Source organism: Pantherophis guttatus, chromosome 1 (genome assembly GCF_059756535.1).
Source record: "Pantherophis guttatus breed Tessera chromosome 1, ASM5975653v1, whole genome shotgun sequence".
Classification (NCBI taxonomy): Eukaryota; Metazoa; Chordata; class Lepidosauria; order Squamata; family Colubridae; genus Pantherophis; species Pantherophis guttatus.
Window position 1 is genome coordinate 12,133,825 of NC_142063.1, and position 23,382 is coordinate 12,157,206.

The following is a 23,382-nucleotide window of genomic DNA, read 5'->3' on the forward strand; positions in this document are numbered from 1 at the left end:
CGGGGGGGGGAACTATCTGGTATCGACCCCGTCCACGCACCCTTGCAAAGAGTGGGGGAGGGGATATTCCGGACCGACCTCGTCCACGCATTGGAAAGAACGCGGGGGGGGGGGAGAGATATGCGGGATCGACTCCGTCCACGCATTGATGCAAGGAGTGTGGGGAGAGGAGGAAAGTCAGAGGGGGAGGGGAAACTATCTGGGATCGACCCCGTCCACGCACCGTTGCAAAGAGTGGGGAGAGGGGGGTGGTGGGAGGCTTTCCTCCCGCGGGCGGGTCGCGAGGCCAGGCCACGCGACGTCTCTCTCTCTCTCTCTCTCTCTCTCTCCCCCCCCCACCCCACCTTTGCATCCGCCTGCCGGAACGCGCACAGCCCCGGGGCGGAGGGGAGGGTGGGGGGGTGGTGAAGGAGGAAAGGGGAGGCGGGGCTTGTGGGCGGGGGCGCGCGCGCGCGCGCGCGTGCGAGGGGAGGGGGGGCGCGGCTTTGGAAGCGCGGGCGGGGCGCTGGGAAATGCAGCGGCGGAGCAGCAGGTGGTGCTGCCGCTCAGCCGCAGGAGCGAGCGCGGGGGTCCGCAGCCGCCATTAGACAATAGGAGCAGCAGCAGCAGCAGCAGCCGAGGAGAGGCGGGCGAGGCCCGGGAACTGCGCCGCTTGCCCTTCCCGTCCTTCCGGCCTTTGCAAAAACCCCGCTCCAGGCCCGCAAAGCAGCCGCGTTGCGGGGCCTCCGCGCTTCCCATTCGCCCGCGGGCTCTTTGCAAAGAGAGAGGAGGGAGAGAGCTCAGCCGCTGCTTCCCTGCCGGGGCTTCTCAGCGGCCCCCGGGGGGCAGCTCCGTCTCTGGGGCGGCGGCGGTGGGGGGAAGGGGAGCATCCCCGGCCCGGATTTAGACCCACAAAGGCCGCGTTGCAAAGTCGCCGCCTGCGCTTCCTCGGCCGCCTTTCGGCCGGTCGGTGGCGGCTTGCAAAAGCGGGTGCAGCAGCCGGCTGGCTGCCTCCGGCTCGGCTGCCCGATTGGCATGATGTTTCCGCAAAGCCGGCACTCGGTAAGAGGAGGATGGGGTGGGATTGGGGGTGGGGGGGCTGCATGGGGTGGGGGGGTCGCTTGCTCAGGGCCCGGGGAGGATCGTGTCGTGGGAATGCGGGATTGGTGGGGAGGGGGAGAGCGGTTGGGTGCAGGGGAGAAGGGGAGGGGAGGGCAGTCCAATGCCGCGGGGTGCGTGGAGGATCGGGGACCCTGGAGAGGAGGGGACATCTCGGGTGAAGTGGGGGGAAGGACACGGACCCCCGTGGAGGAGGAAAAAAACACGAGTCAAGTGGAGGGGAGCAAAGAAAAAGGGGGGAGGGCAGGGAAACATGGGCATCGGGGTGCCCAGAAGTCAGAGAGCCCCCCCTCGCACCCTGAATATCCAAGGGGGCTCCCTAACCTCTGGGCACCCCGATGCCCATGCTTCCCTGTCCCCCCCTCCTCCCTTTTTCTTTGCCACCCCCCTTCCACTTGACTCGTGTTTTTTCCTCCTCCACGGGGACTCGTGCCCCCCCCTTCACCCAAGATCTCCCCTCCCCAGGGTGGAGATTGCAAGGCGTGATTTCCCCCCACTCTCTACTTTTGCAAAGGAGCCTTTGATAGAAAGGGAGGGGAAAGGGGAAAAGGCAGGAGTGGGGTGGGGGTGGGGGGGGCTCTGGGGAAGAGGGAAAGGAGAATTGGGGGAACCAGGTGCGGGAGGTGCAGCCAGAAGGGAGGTGGTTTTTTTGGGGGGGAAGGGGGGTTCCTCTTGCGGGAGATATTCCACCCCTTCCCCCCTCTTCCCAAAGCAGCAAAAAAAAATAAAAATAAATCTTAAGGGGGGAAGCCATGGAATTGGGGCATACAAGGAAGGGCGTGGACCTGGGGCTGGTGGGAGAGAGAGGGAGGGAGGGAGGGAGAAGAACCTTTGGGGAGTGGGATGGGCACCCCAGTGATGCCCACCCCCCCAAGAGGGGGACACAGGCCTGGCTGGGCATCACCTGGATGGAAGGGGCTCAAGAAAAGTGCATTGAACCCCAACCAATGGTGACAGGGTGAGTGGCAAAGATGAGTGTGGGTTAAGAAGCTAGTCCTCATTGAGGAGGGGAGTGTGAACCCTTTCCTGTTGGTGGGGTGAGAGGGGGAGCCCCACGGAAAGTCCCATTAAGGGCCAGGAATGGGGTGGATGGGTAGGTCAGTTGGGTTCGAGTGTCGGAAAAGTGGAATTGGATTGGAAGAGATGGTGGGGATTTGCAAAATATGGGGGGAACTGGAGGGGGCTATAAATAAATAAACTCCCATTTCTCTCCCCCTCCCCCCATTACTTTGCACGCTGATATCTAATGGATTGAAATAGATGAAAGGAATGAAACCCGCCAGAAACAGGCTGCTTGCCCTCTGCTTGGTGAGAAATGAGTCTCTGCAGGGAGAAAAAAAAAAGCTGATTTTTATAGGATGTAAAAGAATAGAATGAAATTGTGGTGAGGGAGGGAGGGAGAAAGGAAGGTCGCCGGATTTCCGATTACAGGAAAGCAGGTTTAATTTTGCTTTTCAAAAGGAGAAGGCCCAGACTGAAAACAACAGGGAAGTGACTCTGCTTCGTCCCACCCACTCAAAAAATTTCCTTTCCAGAGCCCAGGTCAACAGACTTAAGATCTGCGTGTCCCCAGGTTGTGCTGTTGTAGTAAACCTGTTCAGGATTCCTTCACAACAAAAGTCACCAGATCCTAAAATAAAATCCGGCTGATGATTTTGTGTAGGAAAAACCAGGAAGGAAGGAAGATAGATCTGGCTTGGATAACTGAAGAGTTTTCCAAAGGACAGGATTTTGTAGACCTTATTGAAGAACGCTCAAAAATAAAACTTTTCTGGCACCGAAGGAAAATGGAATGCATTCAATAAATTAAATTAATGTAGGTGTAGCATTCTTAGATGTCGTTTGGATTGGCGATGCCCACATCCAATTAAGCCATAATGAGCTTTTCGCTTCCAATAATCTGAACGCAACCGTTCGCGATTTGCACTCTTTGTGTTACAACTTAAGGTGGGTGATGTTTGGATAGTCCAAGGGTGACTAATTTAACAAATTTGTGTTAAAAACAAGCCAGGGATTTACCAGGAGGCCTGCAACAGTGAATGGGGGTAGGTGGAAAAAAACACAAGTAGTCCTCGATTTACAACAGTTCTGAAACAGGAGCTGAAACAGTTTATGTCGAGGATGAGACGGGTCTGTAGATATTTTATCAGCCCTCTCTCTCTGGTTCGTGCAGTACAGGTAGTCCTCGACTTACAACTATTCATTTAGTGACCGTTTGAAGTTACAATGGCACTGAAAAAAAGGGACTTATGACCATTTTTCACACGACTCTTGCAGCATCCCCATGGTCATATAATTTACCTTTGGATACTTGGAAAATGGTTCGTATTTATGACGGTTGCAGCGTCCCGGGATCTCGTGATTCCCTTTTGCGACCTTCTGACAAGCAAAGCCAATGGGGGATGCCTGATTCACTTAACAGCGGGGTTACTAACTTAACAACTGCCGTGATTCACTTAACAAATGCGGCAAGGAAAGCCGTAAAACGGGACAAAACTCACTTGACAGATTTTTCACTTAGCAACATAAACGTTGGGCTCGATTGTGGTCGTAAGTCGAGAACTACCTATAATCTTGGTGGTCGCCACCCAAAATAAGAGACGCACTAATGCCTCCCAAAACCACTAATCATTGTATTTGCTAAAGGCAGATAGAATAGCTGGATTGCTGAAATCTGATGCTTCCTCTAAAACATCTGTTTGCAGCTGTCCAGATATAAAATATATATCCAGGTGGACCTGGATTATATCAAAACAAATCAAATTACAGTATAGTCCTCAATTTAAGACCACAATTGAACCCAAAATGTCTGTTGGTAAGCGTGGCCATTGTTAAGTGAGCTTTGCCCCATTTTTCGACCTTTTTACCACCATTGTTAAGTGAATCACTGCATTCTTAAGTGAATCCACTGCATTGTTAAGTGAATCACTGCATTGTTAAGCGAATCATGTTGCCCTTAAGCAAATCTGGCTTTCCCCCTTTGACTTAGCTTGTCGGAAGCAGTGTGGGAACCCCGGACATGGCAACTGTCATAAATACGAATCATTGCCAAGCTCCCAAAATGGTCATAAGTGTGAAAAGTGCCATTGTAACTTTTGGTCACTAAACGAATGATTGTAAGTTGACTACTTTTAAAGGGTCTTTAAACCAAGGGTTTTCCAGCCTGAGCCATTGACGGGTGAGACTTCAGTTCCACTAATTCCCCACCCAGCGTGGCCAATGGTGGAGAATTATGGGAGTTGAAGTCCGCCTGTCTGGGAGTTGGGAAACGTTTTCAAGATATTCAAGGCCTCAGACATCTCAAAAGGAATTTTCTGGGCCATGCAGTGAGCAATTTAAGTAGCCACTTTTGGATGGACAGCTGGCTGTATAATGTATTTAATAATAAATCAATAAAAGCCAAATCTTGGCCATCGGATCTGTACAGGTAGCCCTCAATTTATGACCACAATTGGGATTAAACTTCTGTCATTAAGCAGTGCAGACATGAAGTAAGTTGTGTCCTATTGTATGATCTTTTTCCACAGTTCTTTGACAAATCTTTGTGGTCATTAAATGAATTGTGCAGTTATTAAATGAATCCAGCTTCCTCCATGGACTTCGCTCTCTGGGAGGGTTACAAATGATCCCCCAGTAATCTGAAACCAATGTAAACACATAACAGGTGCCAAGCCACTGGATTTTGATCCCATGACCTATTGGGACACAGCAGCGGAATCGTAATTGTGAGGACCGGTGATAAGCCATTGTTGTAACTTCAGACATTTGTTAAATAAATATTCACAAGGGGTGAACTATTCATGCTGCCATCCAGAGTCCATCGGAGTTGGGAAAGAACAATAAATTTTAAAATAATCCAACCCACTTGAGGGCAGCAAATAGATCTTTCCGGATCTCTTTGCCGCCTTCTGGTGGCTACAGAGATTATTGCAGTCCGGATGGATACACAATAATGTAAATCGTGTGGGCAAATATGGCCCTTTTACAAACTCTGGACTTCAACTCCCAGAATTCTCCCAGCTTGGCTGTCTCGGGAATTTTGGGAATTCTGGGAGTTGAAGTCCACAGGTTGTAAAAGGGCCACATTTGCCCACCCCTGATGTAAATGCATCGCTTTACACAACAGGTGAGGTGAGTTGTGTTTGAATGATTAGATGCAGTCCAACCTGCAGGTAGAAATTATCCCATTTTAGTGCTTCCACCGTCACATATAAAATTAATTCCTTAGAAGGAAAAGGCAGGTCCCAAAACGGCTTCATTTTATGAAATTGATGAAGAGGAAGAAAAAAAATGGCCATGTTAGAAGCTGAGTTTCTTTTTCTGAACTTGCCAACAACTCCCTCCCCCCAACTCGGAAATGGTACATCCCATATTTACATGCAGAATACAGGTATTATTCGATTTACAACATTTCACTTTGTGACCGTTCGAAGTTACGACGGCACTGAAAAAAAGTGGCTTGGGGCCGTTTTTCACACTTATGACTTGTACCATCCCCAAGGTCATATGACTTAAATCCAGATGCACTTGACAACTGACTCACGTTATGACGGTTGCAGTGTCCCGGGGTCACACGAACATCTCTTGGCGACCTTGTGACGAGCAAAGTCAACGGAGAAGACAGATTCACTTAACAACCGTTACTAACTCAACAAAACAGCAGTGGTTCCCTTAACAAATGTGGCAAGGAAAGCTGTAAAATGGGGCAAAACTCATTAGATTTCTCACTTAGCAACATACATTTTGGGCTCAATTGTGGTCGTATGTCGAGGGCTATCTGTAGGCCTGAGATCGGATCTATATTTTAGCCTGCATTTATTTGCTTGCTTGCTTGCTTTTCAGGTAGCCGAAACATTTATTATGCGATTTATCTGTGTAACTCAAGGCAGCTCCCACCTCCTTTTTTCCCCATAACAACCCTGTGAGGTGGGTTGGACTGAGAAAGGTATTGGCCTAAAGTCCGCCAGCTCCTAACCTCTTGATTTTCTAGTTCAAAATCTCCCACTACTAGTCCAAACCAGTTCTCAAAATGTTGCTGTGTAAAATGTATTGAGGATTGATTGATTACGTGTTGGATTACGTTGATTGTTACCTTGAGTAGTCTCGGTTAAGCTGAAACCAGGTGAAGCACATTATAACTTAAGGTGTGTTGTAAACATGGTCTCCGTACCCCCTAAACCACCATTTGCTTGACAGTGCAGTGGACGGTTTCTTCGGTGAGTCTTGAGGACTAGCATCCTGAGCAGGCAGTTAACAACATACCAAATCAAACACAATTAAAGCAGGCTCCCAGGGTCGTTTTTAATTGGCTAAAGGGATACTTCTCCCACTCCCTCACACCCCCCCTCCCTAATTCTGTTTCAGGCCTCTTCTCATCTGCCTCAGCAGTTGAAGTTCACAACTTCCGATTCCTGCGACCGGATTAAAGATGAGTTCCAGTTGCTGCAGGCACAGTATCACAGGTAAATCAGCCAGTTTTCTCCAGCTTTCCACCCGCAGATGATTTCTAGGCCAGGATGTGGGAGCTGGTGAAATCGAAAAGAAGGTTGGATCCCATGGGACTAACACTCGGCGTGATTGATCACCGAGGCATGTATTCGCACAATTTTTGCTTATGAGCAATCTACAGTCTTGGTGCAGCGGTGTTAAAATGTCACCGGGAAATCCTATAGAATAGTGTTTCTCACCCTCAGCAACTTCAAGACTTCAATTCCCAGAATTCCCCAGCCAGCACATGCCTTAAGATGGGTGGACTTCAATTCCCAGAATTCCTCAGTCAGCAAGCTTATGGTTCGACACCTTAAATCAGGAAGTGGGAATTCTGGGAGTTGAAGTCCACAAGTCGCCAAGTGTGGCAGCCCCCATTTGAAGTCAAACCTGCTTGCCAGCCTGTTGCAGATCATCCAGAGATTTTCTCAGAGATCCCAGTCTGATCTCCGGATCTGTCTCTCCCCTCTTTTGGAATCCCTTTTCTATTTATTTTGCAAAGGACTGCAGAACCCACCCAGATTATTTTTGCAATAATCTGAAACGAGTAAAAAGAGCCTTGATAGTACAGTGGTTTAATGCACCCTGTTATTAACACAGCTGCCTGCAATTTCTGCAGGTTTGAATCTTACCAGGCTCAAGGTTGACTCAGCCTTCCATCCTTTCTAAGGTAGGTTAAATGAGGACCCAGTTTGTGGGGGCAATAAGCTGACTTTGTATAAATATACAAAAGTATGAAGGCTATTGCTGAATGCATTGTAAGCCGCCCTGAGTCTCCGGAGAAGGGCGGCATATAAATAAAATTAAAAAAAAAAAAAACCCGCTGAAAATCTTCATTCCTGGATCCTTAAAAATTTTAAAAATCCGGATGCAGTTGGAAATGGAGGCCTATTTTATAAACTGCATTCTGTTGTTGTTTTATTTAAAAAAAGCTAGAAGATAGTGTGAGATCTCAAGCTCAGAAACAGGTGCCCGAGTTTCAATCACCTGACTGGCAGATGCTACAATGGTCGTAAGTGCGAGGACCCCATGGTCAGTCACTTTTTTTCCGTGCTTATTTTATCTTTGAACAGTCACTAAACAGAAGTCGGGCAATGTTTCCAACGGCAGAGGAGGCCGTCCCCCCCCCCTTTATCCCCCTCGTGCCCACCTCCCCAATTTCCCTCTCTCTTAACAGCCTGAAGTTGGAATGCGACAAGCTGGCCAGCGAAAAGTCGGAGATGCAGCGCCATTACGTGATGGTAAGTTTCGTACTCGTGATCGGCGGGGTCCTGCCAAGAAGAGCAGCGGAGTCCTGTGAGGCAAAGCTGCAAATGGTTCCTCCTTCCCCTGCGCCCCCCCATACATAAAAGTTCAAACGCAGGTGATAGGAAGCTCAAGGCCTCTATAAGCCAAATTCCCCGCCCCCAGGAATCAAATCCTCTGAACTAAAGACACCCCCCCCCCCTTTTAAGGCAAAAAAAAAATACTGCCTTAAAAGTAGTTCTCAGTTGGATTCTGTAGAGATTCTCAGTCCTCCAGGTCATGGTTGTCCCAAAGGTTTTTTTTTTCAAGAGGCAACTGGACTTTTTTGTTTTTTCTTTTGAAGACATTTTGCTTCTCCTCCAAGAAGCTTCTTCGGCTCTGACTGGGGAATGGAAGGATTTATATTCCTTGCAGACAGCTGGACTTTTGCATCCTTTTTTAGAGAGTCGTTGAGGCTGCTTGGAGGTTGATCTGTGTCCTCAGGGTCACCTGAATGGTGCTCCTGGTTCCGGTAGTTTGCAATTTTTTTTTCTCTGGAAATCCATTCCTACTCCCATAGCATTCCAAAGGTGTTTATTTGAGTTGGATTCTGGTTCTGGGTTCTTGCCCTCTGTCCAAAAACTGAAGACCATTTTAATTTTATTTCTTTATTAAATGTATATGCTACCTGTCTCATCATTGAGGGGGGCTTAGGGTGGGCCGAAAGCCCTACTAAGCAGCTATATACAAAAGGATGAAGGCTATTGCTTAATGCATTGTAAGCCGCCCTGAGTCTCCGGAAAAGGGCGGCATATAAATCGAACTAATAAATAAATAAATAAATAAATAAATAAATAAATAAATAAATAAAGCAATTCTGGGGGTTTGCTTACCTTCCTTCCTTCCTTCCTTTCTTTCTATCTATCTTTTTCTTTCATTTTTTTATTTCATTTCCCTCTTTTTCTTTCTTTCTTTCCATCCTTCCTTCCTTCTTTTCCTCTCTTCCTGCCTTTCTCTCTTTTTCTTTCATTTTCTTACTTCATTTCTTTTTCTTTCTTTCTTTCCATCCTTCTTTCTCTTTTTTTCTTTTTCTTTCCATCCTTCCTTCCTTTTTTCTCTCTTTCTTCCTTTTTTCCATCCTTCCTTTCTTTCTTTCTTTCTTTCTTTCTTCTTTCTCTCCCTTCCTTCCTTCCTTCTTTCTCTCTTTCTTCTTTCTTTTTCTTCCTTCCTTCCTTTCTCTCTCTCTCTTTCTTCCTTTCTCTCTTTTTCTTTCATTTTCTTACTTCCTTTCTTTCTCTCTTTTTCTTTCTTTCCATCCTTCCTTTCTCTCTTTTTTCTTTCTTTCTTTCCATCCTTCCTTCCTTTCTCTCTTTCTTTCTCTTCCTTCTTTCTCTCCCTTCCTTCCTTCTTTCTCTCTTTCTTCTTTCTTTTTCTTCCTTTCCCATTTTTTTCCTTCCCCCCCCTCCCTTCCTTTCTTTTGAGGACTAGAAACTTAAGGACGCCCCAGCGAGACCCCAAAAGCGAGAACAAGGATTCTGCTGCCTTCTGGAAGGAATTCTTTTTGTGTCCTCTATTCAGCTTCTTATCGTGTGTTTTTTGTTTTGTTTTGTTTTGTTTTTTTGCAAAAACGAGGCTTGGACTGTTTTGCATAAGTCACCCAGGCAGCTGCATTAGATCCTGGCTTATTTTTTATTTATTTAGCTTTTTATCAGGACACAGTTAGCTGGCTCTCCTTGACGTGCCGGTTGGAGGTGGCCAGCTGTGCCTGTTGCTGCTGCCAAGATTCAAGGTGATGGATGTCGTTAGCCTTGAGTGAAACCAGTTCCCAGGCCCTCCAGAAAGAGGCTGCCGCACCTTCTCTGGAGCACAGAGATAAGGCATAAAAATGCTTTGTATTTCCTAGGAAATTCAATTAAAAAGAAAAGGGCAAAAAGAAAAAAAGTTCTCGTAAGCACATACTAACCTTTCGTGAGAGTCAAGAAAAGCCACAAACCACCTCCTGTGCCCACTTCTTCCATTTAGAAGGGAGAATCCCAGTGAGCCAAATACTCTGCCTTGCCAAGTTTCTAGTCCTTAATGAGCATTTGAATTCTCCCAAGGCCTGCAAGAGCAGTTAAGGCGGGCCGGAAGGATTGAATTTGGGGTTTTTTTTAATGTATTTTTGCTTCATCCCTTCTTCAAGATAATTCCAGAGGCCCCAAATCAAATGTGTGTGGTTGCAAGGGGGGTCGGGGGGAACCATTTTGGCTCTCTCTGATGTTAAAAAGGATTAAAAATGTGTAGGATTGCTGTTTTAATTTTAATCTAGGTCAGCGTTTCTGCTCTTGGTCCCCCTTCCCAATTTTAAAAGTCATGGAGGACCCCAAACAGAGCTTTCATTGGCATAGGTTTTATATTTACAGCATTAAAAATTAAAATGAACCCATTCGTAGAAAATTTATTTATTGAATCCGCTAAAAACGACAATATGAAACTCATTTGATGTTAGCATCAATAAAATATTTCTCATGGAAAAAACCCTATTTTTTTTTTTTAAAAAAAAAAACCAATGAGAAGGCTGATAATATTTTATATTTTTGCAATATTTTCAATATCCAGCAAATCATTTTGATTTTGCCCCCCTTCCCCCCGCCCCAAGAGAGTTTTGGGAGATGTTCAGGGGTCCTTGAACCATATTCTACTGAGTTCATAAATGGCATTTAGGAGAAAACAGAATGTATAGTTGGTCCTCTACTTACAATCACAATTGAGCCCAAAATTTCCATTGCTAAACAAGACAGTTGTTAAGTGAGTTTTGCCCCATTTTATGACCTTTCTGGACACAGTTGTTAAGTGAATCACTGCAGTTGTTAAATTAGCAACATGGTTGTTAAGTGAATCTGATTTCCCCGTTGGCTTGTAAGAAGGTCGCAAAAGGTGATCATATGACCCCAGGACACTGCAACCATCATAAATATGAGTCAATTGCCAAATGTTTGAATTTTGATCATGTGACTCTTGGATGCTAGTTTTAAGTGTGAAAAATTTCATAAATTACTTTTTTCCAGTGATGTCATAATTTTGAATGGTCACTAAACAAATAGTTGTAAGTTGAGGACTACCTGTACAAGGGATACATTCAGGCTTTCCAACTACAAAACCAGAATTTTCTTGGCATAAGATTTTGGAATTAACAGTATTTCTCCATATGATCTATGACCATGAAGGTAATCCTTAAGTTACGACTGTAATGGAGCCTGCCCACCGCAGTCCTAACTTGTGGCAGTAAAACAAATCGATCATGTTATTTTATGATTTCACAACCTCTTCTGTGATGTCATTAAGCGAAGCACTGCTGTCATGAAATGAATGTCACAGTCATGAAATGAACTAACAATTCACTCTGCAAATGGCTGTAAATTCAGTCTGGTTGCCGGGCGCCTGAATGGTCACCAAGTGAGTAGACACAAGTCAAGGACTACTGGTACATATTTTGATCATCTGTTGCTGGTGATTTTTTTATAAATGTGTAGATTGTGCAAGGAACGATTTAATGAAAAGCAGGGAAAATATTATTTCCAGTAAATGAATGGACGCAACAGAGGTTTTGGGTGGAGAAAAGTTTTTTAATGCCTTGAATTCTTTTTTGGTTTGCTTTGAATGACAGAGACGGCTCATGATCAAACCAAATTCATCCTGGTTGTGTCTAAAATCATGGTTTGCTCTTAACTTGGTTTGAAGGCTTGCAGCCCGATCTGTAGTTACATCTTAATTCTGTTTCCCAAATACAATTTGGGAGAAAGGAATTGCCTTCTCTTAAGCCAAAACTTGGCTTGTGGGTGGGGCCAATGTGAAAGTGGGCGGGGCCAAGGGCAGGTGCAACCAAAATTAATATGCACGTATTATATACAGGTAATCTTTGATTTACGACCACAATCGAGCCCAAAATTTCTGTTGGTAAACAAGACGCTTGTTAAGTGAATTTTGCCCCGTTTTATGACCATTCTTGCCACAGTTGTTAAGTGAACCGCTGCAGTTGTTAAGTTAGTAACGTGGCTTTTAAATGAATCTGACTTTGCTTGTCAGAAGATCATAAAAGATTATCACTGGTCAACCATCATAAATACATGCCAGTTGCTAAGCGTACCAATTTTTATCACATGAAAACGGGGGTGCTAGTCGTAAGTGTGAGAAACGGTCATAAGTCCCTTTTTTCAGTGAAGTTGTAACTTTGAATAGTCACTAAATGAACTGTTGTAAGTGGAGGACTAACTGCAAACTTTTTCTTGGTTCACCCATTTTCTTCCCTCTTAAATCTTGTTCCTCCTTTTCCCACTTCCGTATCCTCTCTTACCCCAACGCTGTTTATGATAAAACTATAATAATAATAATAATAATAATTTGCTGGCTTTGATTTAAATCCCGTGCCAGGAAGGAATTTTAATTGTGGGTGTGGCAAAATTGCAGGCGCGTGGAAAGGGCAGAGAAATTGTATTGTGCTGTTACTCTTCTAAAATCCAAAAGGTTTTTTTGTTTTGTTTTGTTTCCTGTTGCTGAGAATCTCAGAATCGTTGAGTAGGAAGGGGTCTCCAAGGATCATCTAGTCCAGCCCTTTGCAGTGGGCAGGAAAACCAATTAGTGTGATAGAATTGTGGAGTGGGAAGGGGCCCCTAAAGGTTGTCTATTCCACCCCTTTGCCAATGGGCAGGAAAATCAGGAAGTTTCAAGAATTGTGAAGGGGCTTCCAAGAGTCATCTAGTGAGCAAGAAAGCTAGTTAGTTGTCAGAATTGGGAACTGGGACAGGACCACCAAGGGTCATCTAATTTTTGCAATCATAGAATCTTAAAATCCTCCAGAGACAGAGAAAATCCACAACTGTGTCTGTTTCTAAATCTTGTCACACATCGGCCATTGCTTGCCTTAGAGAAGCTACATCCGGCCATGATCATAATATGGAGTACCTCTCTCTTTGTAAAACCAGGAGATGAGTTCAAATCCTGTACGAACAAACTCCAGGAATTAGGAGACAGGAAGCAAGCCTAGATTTCATCTAACAAGCAGATATTCTAATTTTCTCTCTTTTTTTTTTCCCTTCCAGTATTACGAGATGTCCTATGGCCTCAACATCGAAATGCATAAGCAGGTGAGATTTTTAAGTTTATTCTTCTTTCTGCGAGGGACTTTTAAGGCTGCCTTGCACAGGTAGCCCTCGACTTACAAGCACAATTGAGCCCCAAATCTCTGTGGCCAAGTGAAACATTCGTTAAGCGAGTTTGCCCCCATTTTACGACCTTTCTTGCCACCGTTGTTAAGTGAATCACTGCAGTTGTTAAAACTAGTCAAACTGCGGCTAAGTGAATCTTAACACCCCCATTGACTTTGCTGGTCAGACGGTCGCAAAAGGGGATCACGTGGCCCCAGGACACTGCAGTTGTCATAAAATATGAATCCATTGCCAAATGTCTGTGAGTTTTGACCGCGTGACCATGAAGATGTGGTCGTTAAGTGTGAAAAATGGTCATCAGTCATTTTTTTTCAGTTGTAACTCGGAACGGTCACTAAACAAACTGTTGTAAGTCGAGGACTACCTGTACATGCAGCTGAAGCAGGAGTGGGTTTTTCTTACCCTATCTCCTCCCTTGAAGGAGCATTTTAGGTCATCGGCTACGTGCTGTTTTAGATTATATTCAGGGCCGCCGCCCCACCCCTTCAAACAAGCAGAGCCCTTACAAACAACCGGGTGTGTCCACCAGACACTAGCTAAATATAATTGAAATTTCATTTAAATGACATTTAAATTAAATTGCAGCTAATCCGATTTGTTCCTCCTGCGTGTCATCATCAACCTGCTCTGATTTCCTTTTGCAAGGATCTGCAGACCGCACCTGGCCTTTCCAAGATGCCGCGCTAAGGCAAACAAATTTAATTAAAAGCGGGGTTTATTAGCTACACCCAGCTCGTTTCTTTATTCGTGTCTTAATATTATTATTATTTAATTGAAATGCAATTTTAAGCTATTGTGCCACTCAGGAATGAATAACTATGGCTCAGTGGTGAAATCGATTTTTTTTTACTAACGGTTCTGTGGGCGTGGCTTAGTGGGCGTGGTGTGGCTTGGTGGGTGTGGCTTGGGCATGGCAGGGGAAGGATACTGCAAAATCTCCATTCCCACCCCACTCCAGGGGAAGGATACTGCAAAATCTCCATTCCCACCCCACTCCAGGGGAAGGATACTGCAAAATCTCCATTCCCACTCCACTCGGGGGCAAGCCAGAGGTGGTATTTGCCGGTTCTCCGAACTGCTCAAAATTTCCGCTACTGGTTCTCCAGAACCTGCTGGATTTCACCCCGGTTATGGCTCCTTTAAAACCTCTGGACTTCAACTCCCAGAATTCCTGAGTCAGCCACACTAGTTCAGGAATTCTGGGAGTTGAAGTCCACATAATACTGGCTCAGGAATTCTGGGAGTTAATGTTCATCAGTTATAAAACAACTATGGTTACCCACAACTGGTATAGCCCAGTAAACCTCTGCCAGTTCTTTTAACACCTGTTGTTAAACCACGAAGTTGACAGCATTTTTTTTATTTTATTTTTTGAGAAATTACCCTGAGGTTGAATTCTGTGAAATTACAATTCCAATTCCCATGTCCTTTTCTTAGGAGAACCAGAATCCCCCAAAGACTCGTTTCCCCTTTTCAATGGGGACATTGGGAAATTTCACTCAATCACTACCTGCATCAGTGTTTTTCAAAATGGTGCCTTCAACTCCCAGAATTCCCCAACCAGTGTGCTTTAAGATGGGTGGACTTTAACTCCCAGAATTCCCAAGCCAGCAAGCTCTAAGATGGTGGACTTCAACTCCCAGAATTCCCAAGCCAGCAAGTTCTAAGATGGTGGACTTTAACTCCCAGAATTCCCTGGCCAAAATGGCTGACTGTGTAATTCTGTGGAAGTAAGTCCATCCATCTTAAAGTCACCAATTTGAGAATGGCTACATAACTCCCATCTTTACTTTGGGCATTGTTTTTGCTCATTTTTACCTCAAATCGTTTTCGTTCTGTTAAAACCGGAATGGCCCACACACAGCACACGGACCTGCGTGCATTCACACAATCCACCTCCACGAAATCGGTTGAGAGTTCAAAGTGTTGTGTGAAACCAGAAACCCGATGAATTCCCTGGGACGCGTCTTGGAACATGTTTGTACTGAGGCGGAAACGTTTGCCCATCGTTCAGGAAGGTCCACTAAAAAGGGAGCGTGTGTCACCTTCGCACCGTGCAAAAGACGCAACCGATGCGCATTTTGTCATTTGCAGCCTGTCCGACAAACACCGTTAACGATGTCCCTTGCAAAATGCTGCAGTGATGTAATTGGGTTTGGAGTTTGGGTTGTTGCTGCCACATATAAAGGCACTAGCACATCATGTTTTTGTCGCTTTGTGCCAAGCAGCTGATTGAAGTACCCTCCTCCGGGTTAACCTTGTGTATAATCTTCCATTTCAGGCTGAAATTGTCAAGCGGCTGAATGGCATTTGCGCCCAGGTTTTGCCATATCTGTCGCAAGAGGTAAATTCCCCCTTTCTTTACTCTGGAACTTTTAATTTTTTATTCGTTTGATTTTTATTTATTTATATCCCGCCTTTATTGTTTTTACAAATAACTCAAGGCAGCAAAAATATCCAACATCCCTTTCTCTTCTGGTTTTCCCCACAACAAGAATCATGACTAGCCCAAGGTCACTCTGGCTTTCATGCCTAAGGTGACACTAGAATTCACAGTCTCCTAATGATCGGCCCAGAATCACCCAGTTGGCTTTCATAGCTAAGGCAGAACTGGAATTTACTGTCTCCTACTGAATGGCCCAAAGTCACCCAGCCAGTTTTAATGCTAAGGCAGAACTAGAACTCACAGCCTCCCAATGATTGGCCTAAAGTCGCCAAGCAGCTTTCATGCCTAAGGCGGGACTAGAACTCACAATCTCCTAATGATTGATTCAAAGCCACCCACCCAGCTTTCATGCGTAAAAATAACCCAGCTGGTTTTCATGCCGAAAGTAGGACTAGAACTCACTATTTCCTGGACAGTCCAAAATCATCCAACTGGTTTTCATGCTTAAGGCAAAACTAGAACTCACTATCACCTGGTGGACAGTACAAAATAATCCAGCCAGTTTTCATGCCTAAGGCGGAACTAGAACTCACGGTCTCCTGATGATTGGTTTAGCATCACCCAGCCAGCTTTCATGCTTAAGGCAGAACTCGCCCAAATTTGGCTATCTCTGCTTGCCTTAATTAAGGGACTTGTTTGCCCCATTATCTGAATCTTCACCCTTTCAAATCTCCCCCTGCCCTGCTTCAGGTAAGGAGCGTAGGGTGCCTTGGAAAGTTCTCAGATTATAACAGCAGATATTTGGGGAGGGGGGTGGTGGTGGTTCTAGGCAGCCCATGGTCCCTCTTGAGGACAGAGTTATGGCGTTTCCTGGGACCTTCTGATGGAGGTGAGCAAGGAAGAATTGGCAGAATAATAACTATACAAAGCCAATATAGGAACAATAGTCGTAGGTAACTTGGGAACAATTCCCGAAACGAGCAGCATTTGAACATCACCGGCATTGACAAAATCCCCACCAGTCAATTGCAAAAAGGCAGCTTTGCTTGGAACAGCTGACATCTTGCGATACCTTCAGCACCATCCAACATTCCCCATCTGCCTATCCCAAGTCCTTGGGAAGGACTCCAGAGGTGGACCAAAAGTGCCAGATTTTTGGATAACATCTTTGTCAGGGTGGCAATTAATCCCATTCTCCTTTTGGGTAATTGCACCTTGATTTAGAGAAGTGGATCGTGACTTTTCCTTGAAGTATACATTAAGAAAAATAAAAGCGAAGATACGTTTTCTAAGAAAAACTCATTTATTTGTTATAAAGAAAATAAAACATCTCACTAGCCTAATTAGTTACATCTTGGCAAAGCTTTTGGCAGGAGAAAAAAGAAAGTTAGAAGTGAAGGAATGTAGACATGCGCAGTTAGCTTACTGATAAGAACTTGGCAAGCTATGGTAAGTCTGAAAGTTCAAAAATAAGAGCTCATCTGGTAAATACAAAAACGCAGTGACAATCTTAATAATGGAAATGCCATTTTTTTAGCAGAAAATGGCTCATAAAACCACACTGCCTTTTTTTCCCCTCTTGTCGTTGATCCTCCTGCTGATTGGTTCATATCATCTTCTAATTGTCTTCTCTTTCTCCTCCTTTCCCCCCCTCCCGTGTTGTCGTCCCCCACCCCAGCACCAACAGCAGGTCCTGGGAGCCATTGAGCGTGCCAAACAAGTGACAGCCCCTGAACTGAATTCCATCATCCGGGTCTGTGATGCTCTTTTTGTTAGAATTGATGGGAGGGATGGGGTCTTGGGGATATCACATGGGGTGGGCTTCAAAAATTTTAGCAAGGGGTTCTCTGGGTGGGCGTGGCCATGATGGGCGTGGCCTAGTCGGCCTCTTGCACCACAGCGGGGGGGGGCATTTTTGCCCTCCCCAGGCTCTGGAGGCTTTCCTCGAGCCTCCGGAAGAGCGAAAATGGCCTCCCCAGACTCTGGAGGCCAGAAACGGGCCCTTCCTGAACTTCTGGTAGGCCCATTTTTCACCCTCCCTGAGCCTCCACGCATGCCCTGCACCTTACTGCATGCAAAACGGGCCATGTGGGGACTCCTGGGAGGAGTGGGCAGGGCCACCCAGGAGTGGGATCTGGAGTTTCTCCTGAACCCCTATGAACCTCCAGCAGCCCACCCCTGGATATAACCATTAGGAGCACTCCAGGGGTGGGTTCTACTTATCTTTACTACCGGTTCGCAACGGGAGCATGCATGTGCAGATCGTCCATTATGATGTCCGGGCGGGTGGGCAGAGCCTCCCTTTGTTTTTACTACCGGTTCGCAAGAACTGGGAGCAGCCCACCACTGGAGCACTCCCTGTTTTCATACATCATCATGTTTGATGGGCACATGGCTTTGTTAATTTAGAGCAGGGGGGCAACCAAACTTGGCCACTTTAAGACTTGTAGACTTCAACTCCCAGAATTCCCCAGCCAGCATGTTGAAGTCCACAGGTTTTAAAAGTTGCCAAGTTTGGAGATCCCTTATGTACAAGTAGTCCTCGACTTACCACAGTTCACTTAGTGACCGTTCGAAGTTACAACAGCACTGAAAAAAGGGACTTATGTGATCATTTTTCATGCAGCTGTTAACAGCATCCCCATGCTCCCGTGATTTATATTCGGATGCTTGACAACTGACTCGTACATAGGACGGTTGCAATGTCCCAGGGTCATGTGATCTCCATTTCGCAACCTCCTGACAAGCCAAGTCGATGGCGAATCCTGTTGTAAACAAGAAATAATCAAATGGATCTTTGAAGAATTGTTTGCCTCGGAGTCTTACTTGGTTGGGGGTGTTACTTGGAACCCCAACATTGGTGTCGTATCCCCTCCCCGCCCGCCCGCTGCCGCCGGCCCCCCCCCCCCCGGTCAAGAGAGGGCTGTTCAATTTTGACATAGATGGCCTCTTTTGACTCCTCTTTCAAACCGGACAAAGTCCATATTGTGGACAGAGATGACCACTGATTTGAAAGAGGTCAATAGCTCTTTCTCAACATTAGGGGGAGGGATACGACATTTATTTATTATTTTATTTTATTAAATTTCTATACCGCCCTTCTCCTAAAGGACTCAGGGCGGTGAACAGCCACAAGATAAAACACATAAATACAAAAATTTAAAATAGATTAAAAACGAATTAAATAATTTGGCTGAATTTAAAATACCCCATAATTTAAAACAAATTAAAATTTATATTTAAAAGGGGAGAAGATTTAGGCCAGGCCAGCTTGATGAAATAAAAAAGTCTGAAGTGCGCTACGGAAGGTGCGCAGATCCTGCGCCCGTCTCCTGTTTACAACACAGTCCTTTCAGCAGTTCCAAGAAGGCTCCACACACACACCCATTTGCATTATTCAGGTGATCTTGAGGTAAACACAGGTAAACCTCCAAGTGGCCTCAACGGCCCTCAGAAAGCCTGCTAAACAGCCAGGTGACAGCAAAAATCATTAGCCCTTCCAACTTCCACCCCTTGGTCAGAACTGAAGAAGCTTCTTGGACGAGAAGCGAAACGTCTTCAAGGAAAAAACAAATTCCAGTTGTGCCTTTTGAAAAAAGCACCTGTCAAGGTTCCCAACCAATCCAGCAACTCTTGGAAACTTTTGGCTGTTTTCAAATATTGCTTAGCGCATTGTAAGCCGCCCTGAGTCTCCGGAGAAGGGCGGCATATAAATCAAATTAAAAAAAAAAAAAAACTGCTTTGTTGAGTACATCCTTTTCGGCACGTTTGAAAATGCAAAGCAGCTCTGGCTGTTTCCCGCACTTTTTCAGTATAATTAAAGATTAGACAGCTCCCTCCCTCCTCGTCACGGGTCACGTTGTCCAGTTAGATGTTCTTGGCGTCTCTTTGGTAACCTCTTGCATATCTCTGGCCAGCACCTGGTAGGATGACCTTGGTTCCCACGAGATAATAAGTTGTTGATGTCTGGTCTGGCATTCCAAAGCTCCCTTCCCCCACCCTCCCAAAAGTGTGAAAAAGTTGAAAAAACAGAAAAATGGCTGTGACAGGCCCAATCAGTTTCAAAGTTGACAGCAACTTTGGGAAAAACCATGAGAGTCTCCATAGACTTTTAAGATGTGTGGACTTCAATTCCTAGAATTCTTCAGCACTTCTGGGAAAATTGAAGTCCATACATCTTTTAAAGCAGGGATCTCCAACCTTGGCCAAATTAAGACCTGTGGACTTCAACTCCCAGAATTCCTCAGCTAGCAACGCTGGCTGAGGAATTCTGGGAGTTAAAGTCCACAGGTCTTAATTTGGCCAAGGTTGGAGACCTCTGTTTTAAAGGACTCAAGATTGAGAAGTACTGAGAGTATCTTGCTTAGGTTCTGTTTCCCTCTGAATCAAGAGTGCTTTCCTGCGTGGATTGGCCTACTTTACAGGGCACTTGTGAGGATGATGGCAAAGAATCAGGAATGCTGTTGGATTTCTCCTTGGAGGAAAAAGACAGTTTTATATTCAGCAGTGCCTATTTAAAAACTTGAGACCAAAACGGGACAGTTTTGGGTGGGAAACTCCAAATTTAACTTAATTGATGTGTCCAGCCAACAGGTATGTTATTTTACTGAGCAAGAACCACATCTGAGCATACAAACTTAATAATTGTATATTATATAATTATATGTTATATAATATTGAGCAGCGTGGTGACCTAGAGGTGAAGACACTCAACCTCGCACTCGGAAGGTTGAGAGTTCAATCCTAGGCAGCTGGTGGATGTTTCTGTATTGGGGCACAAAGAGAAAATATCTACTCCAAACTCCTTTTAGGTGTCAGGAAGGGCATCCGGCCAGTAAATGCTAAGCTTCATTCAGTTGCCCCGACTCCACCCCGCATAAAGGAATTACAGGGTCGTAAAAAGAAAAAAATATATATAATATTAATAAGTTTGCATACTGAGCAGTGCAGACTGAGTCAATACTGGTAGTCCTCAATTTACAACAGACCATTACACAAAAATCCCTCCCCGCCCCCCCCCATGCCCAGCTGAGCCACATAATCAGAGGCTTTTTTTTTTTTTTAGTTTTTAAAAGCATTTTTTCTACAAACTCTTCAGCCGAAAAAATGCTTTTAAAAGTAAAAAAAAAAAGCCTCTGATGATCGCACGACTCATCTGGGATCGTCAAAGGCTTTTAAAAGCATTTTTCTACAGCCTCTTTTAAAAGAAAAAAGTCTCTGCCGATCAGGCAACTCAGCTGGGATCGTCAGAGCCTTTTGAAAGCATTTTTTTACAATCTCTTCGTCGAAGAGGCTGTAGAAAAAATGTTTTAAAAGTTAAAAAAAAATGGTCAGGCCCACCCAGTCACATTACCCCCCACACTAAGCCACGCCCACAGAACCAGTAGTAACAAATTTTAGATTTCACCACTGAATTACAGCCTACAATGGCTACCTCTGCCATAGTCAAATTGCCCACATTTCAGACGCTCCGGAAAGGTGGCCCTGGGTTCTGCCGTTTTTGCTGAAAATCAGTGTCAGTTTTTAACAAAAATGTCCCCTTAGTGAACAATGAGTTTGGTTAAGGACCACAGTGTTCGCTTAATGACTAACACAAAAACGGTTGTAAAATTGGTGCAAGTCTAACCCTTACAAGCCTTGTGACCTGTGACCCGCTCCTCCCATTTTTTCAGTTAGAACAGTCGCTAAGCGGACGGTCGTAAATTGAGGATCACTTGTACCTGCGTTTTATTGGATGAGGATGGGAAACCCATACAGGTAGTCCTTGACTTAGGACCACGTGAGCCCAACATTTCTGTTGCTAAGCGAGACATTGGTGAAGCGAATGTTGTCCTATTCTACGACCTTTCTTGCCACGGTTGTTAAGCGAATCACTGTAGCTGTTAAGTTAGTAACACGGTTGTTAAGTGAATCGGATTTTCCCATTGACTTCGCTTGTCAGAAAGTCACAAAAGTGAACCCTGGGACACTGCAACCGTCATAAACACGAACCAGTTGCCGAGCCCCCAAATTTTGATCATGTGTCCATGGGAAAATAGTCACTTTTTTTCAATGCTTTTGTAACTTTGAATGGTCACTAAATGAACTGTTGTAAGTCGAGGACTACCTGTAAGTGCTTTTAAGATGTGTGGACTTGGAATTCCCAGAATTGGTGGTGCTGCAACGGTCATAAGTATGAAAAACAGTTGTTGAGTCACCCTTTTTATGAGCCGTGGTGGCGCAGTGGTTAGAGTGCAGTACTGCAGGCTACTTCTGCTGCCTGCCAGCTGCCTGCCTGCAATTTGGCAAATCAAATCTCACCAGGCTCAGGGTTGACTCAGCCTTCCATCTTTCTGAGGTCGGTAAAATGAGGACCCAGATTGTTGGAGGCAATAGGCTGACTCTGTAAACAGCTTAGAGAGGACTGTAAAAAGCACTGTAAGTGCTAAGTAGGAAGGAAGGAAGGACCGTGATGGCACAGTGGTGAGAATGCAGTATTTCAGTGTGACTCTGCCCACTGCCATCAGTTCGATCCTGACCGGCTCAGGGTTGACTTAGCCTTCCATCCTTCCAAGGTCGGTAAAATGAGGACCCAGATTGTTGGGGGCAAGAGGCTGACTGTAAACCGCTTAAGAGAGGGATGTGAAGCAGTATATAAGTCTAAGTTCCTATTGCTATTTTCAGTGCCGTTGTAACTGAACGGTCACTAAACGAACAGTCGTAAGGAGAGGACTACCTGTAGCAAGGATCGGAAGAACGTGAAACACTCTCATTTTTATTTCTCGTCTGTTTTTCTCTCCCGGGTCTCCCCTATAGCAGCAACTCCAAGCCCACCAGCTCTCTCAGCTTCAGGCACTGGCCTTGCCCCTCACCCCGCTCTCCGTGGGCTTGCAGGCCCCCTCCCTGCCCGCCGTGAGCGCCAGCACCGGCCTGCTCTCCCTCTCGGCGCTGGGCTCCCAGGCCCACCTCTGCAAGGAAGACAAGAACGGCCACGACGGAGACGCCCACCAAGAAGACGATGGGGAAAAATCCGACTAGGTGGATCTCGTCCAGTCAGGGGGGAGGGGCGGTGGGCAGCGTGGGGCGATACTTGGTGTTGGGGGGGGGAAGGCAGAAGATGCCGCATTTAATCCAATTCCGGGGCTGGCGGGTAAACCACAGTTCTTCAGTGGGGCACGAGGGGCGAGATAAAATTGCAGCAATAACACTTTAGCTCCCTCCTTTTCCTGCCCCTCTTCCATTCCAGCCCCATAGCAGGCAGGAACGGTTCCCCAAGCAATTGAGGGGCCTTTGCGTACATGTTGAGGGGTCAGGTGGGGAAGGGGTTGGACCTCCCCCCTTTCTATCTCCCCTTCCCCCCTTTAAATTAATTCCAAAGGGTTAAACCAGCATCAGAATATCCACGATGCGTTCTTAAACTTGGTTACTCCCCCACATCCATCCATCCTTTCCCAGGTGTTTTTGCAAGGACTCCACGCAATTGCTTGGCCCTTCGGACAAGAAACTTAACAAACTGGGTTAGTTACCCAAGGGGAAGGAAGGATGTGGGTTTGCCCGATCCTAGATTTCTGGGAAAACCAGAGATCCTGGGAAAATTGCCCCCCCCCCCCAAAATCACCCAGCTGGAAGATTTTCAGCCACAGGTGGGGAGGGCCAGTCACTGGCACCCTCCCAGCCTGTATATCTCAACCTCGGCCACTTTAAGATTGGACTTCAACTCCCAGAATCCCTCAGCCTCACTTTACTAAATCATGACCTAGGTCAGGGGTGGGCAACTGTGGCCCTTTTACCACCTGTGGACTTCAACTCCCAGAATTCCTGATATAGCCAAGCTGGCTCAGGAATTCTGGGAGTTGAAGTCCACAGGTGGTAAAAGGGCCACAGTTGCGCACCCCTGATTTAGGTGGATAGTGTGGTTTTGTACAGGTTGTCCTCGACCAATGGACCCAATTTCCCTTTGCTAAGCAAGGCGGTGTGAAGTGACTCGCACCCGATTGGATGAGC

The 23,382-nt window shown here is 45.8% G+C and overlaps 1 protein-coding gene across 3 annotated transcripts; it reads left to right on the plus strand.

Moving 5' to 3' along the window:
- The first annotated feature begins 481 nt into the window (after positions 1-481).
- Positions 482-22,992, plus strand: TLE5 (TLE family member 5, transcriptional modulator). Of its 3 annotated transcripts, none has more exons than XM_087873410.1 (7): positions 482-1,041; positions 6,463-6,560; positions 7,763-7,826; positions 12,888-12,932; positions 15,295-15,357; positions 17,078-17,152; positions 22,195-22,992. In XM_087873410.1, the coding sequence occupies exons 1-7, from the start codon at positions 1,015-1,017 to the stop codon at positions 22,414-22,416; spliced, it is 594 nt and encodes a 197-aa protein (XP_087729536.1). In that variant the 5' UTR covers positions 482-1,014; the 3' UTR covers positions 22,417-22,992. The 3 variants fall into 3 exon arrangements, with proteins under 3 accessions (XP_087729536.1, XP_087729588.1, XP_087729603.1); XM_087873462.1 differs by having other exon boundaries at positions 515-1,041; positions 22,198-22,992; XM_087873477.1 differs by having other exon boundaries at positions 548-1,041; positions 7,659-7,826.
- The last annotated feature ends 390 nt before the right edge of the window (positions 22,993-23,382 follow it).

Excerpts from the sequence above, each read along its gene's own strand:
- TLE5 (XM_087873410.1), top strand. The coding sequence starts at position 1,015 with ATGATGTTTCCGCAAAGCCGGCACTCG. Across the intron at positions 12,933-15,294 it reads ACATCGAAATGCATAAGCAG|GCTGAAATTGTCAAGCGGCT; the intron begins GTGAGATTTTTA and ends CTTCCATTTCAG. Across the intron at positions 15,358-17,077 it reads TGCCATATCTGTCGCAAGAG|CACCAACAGCAGGTCCTGGG; the intron begins GTAAATTCCCCC and ends CCCCCACCCCAG.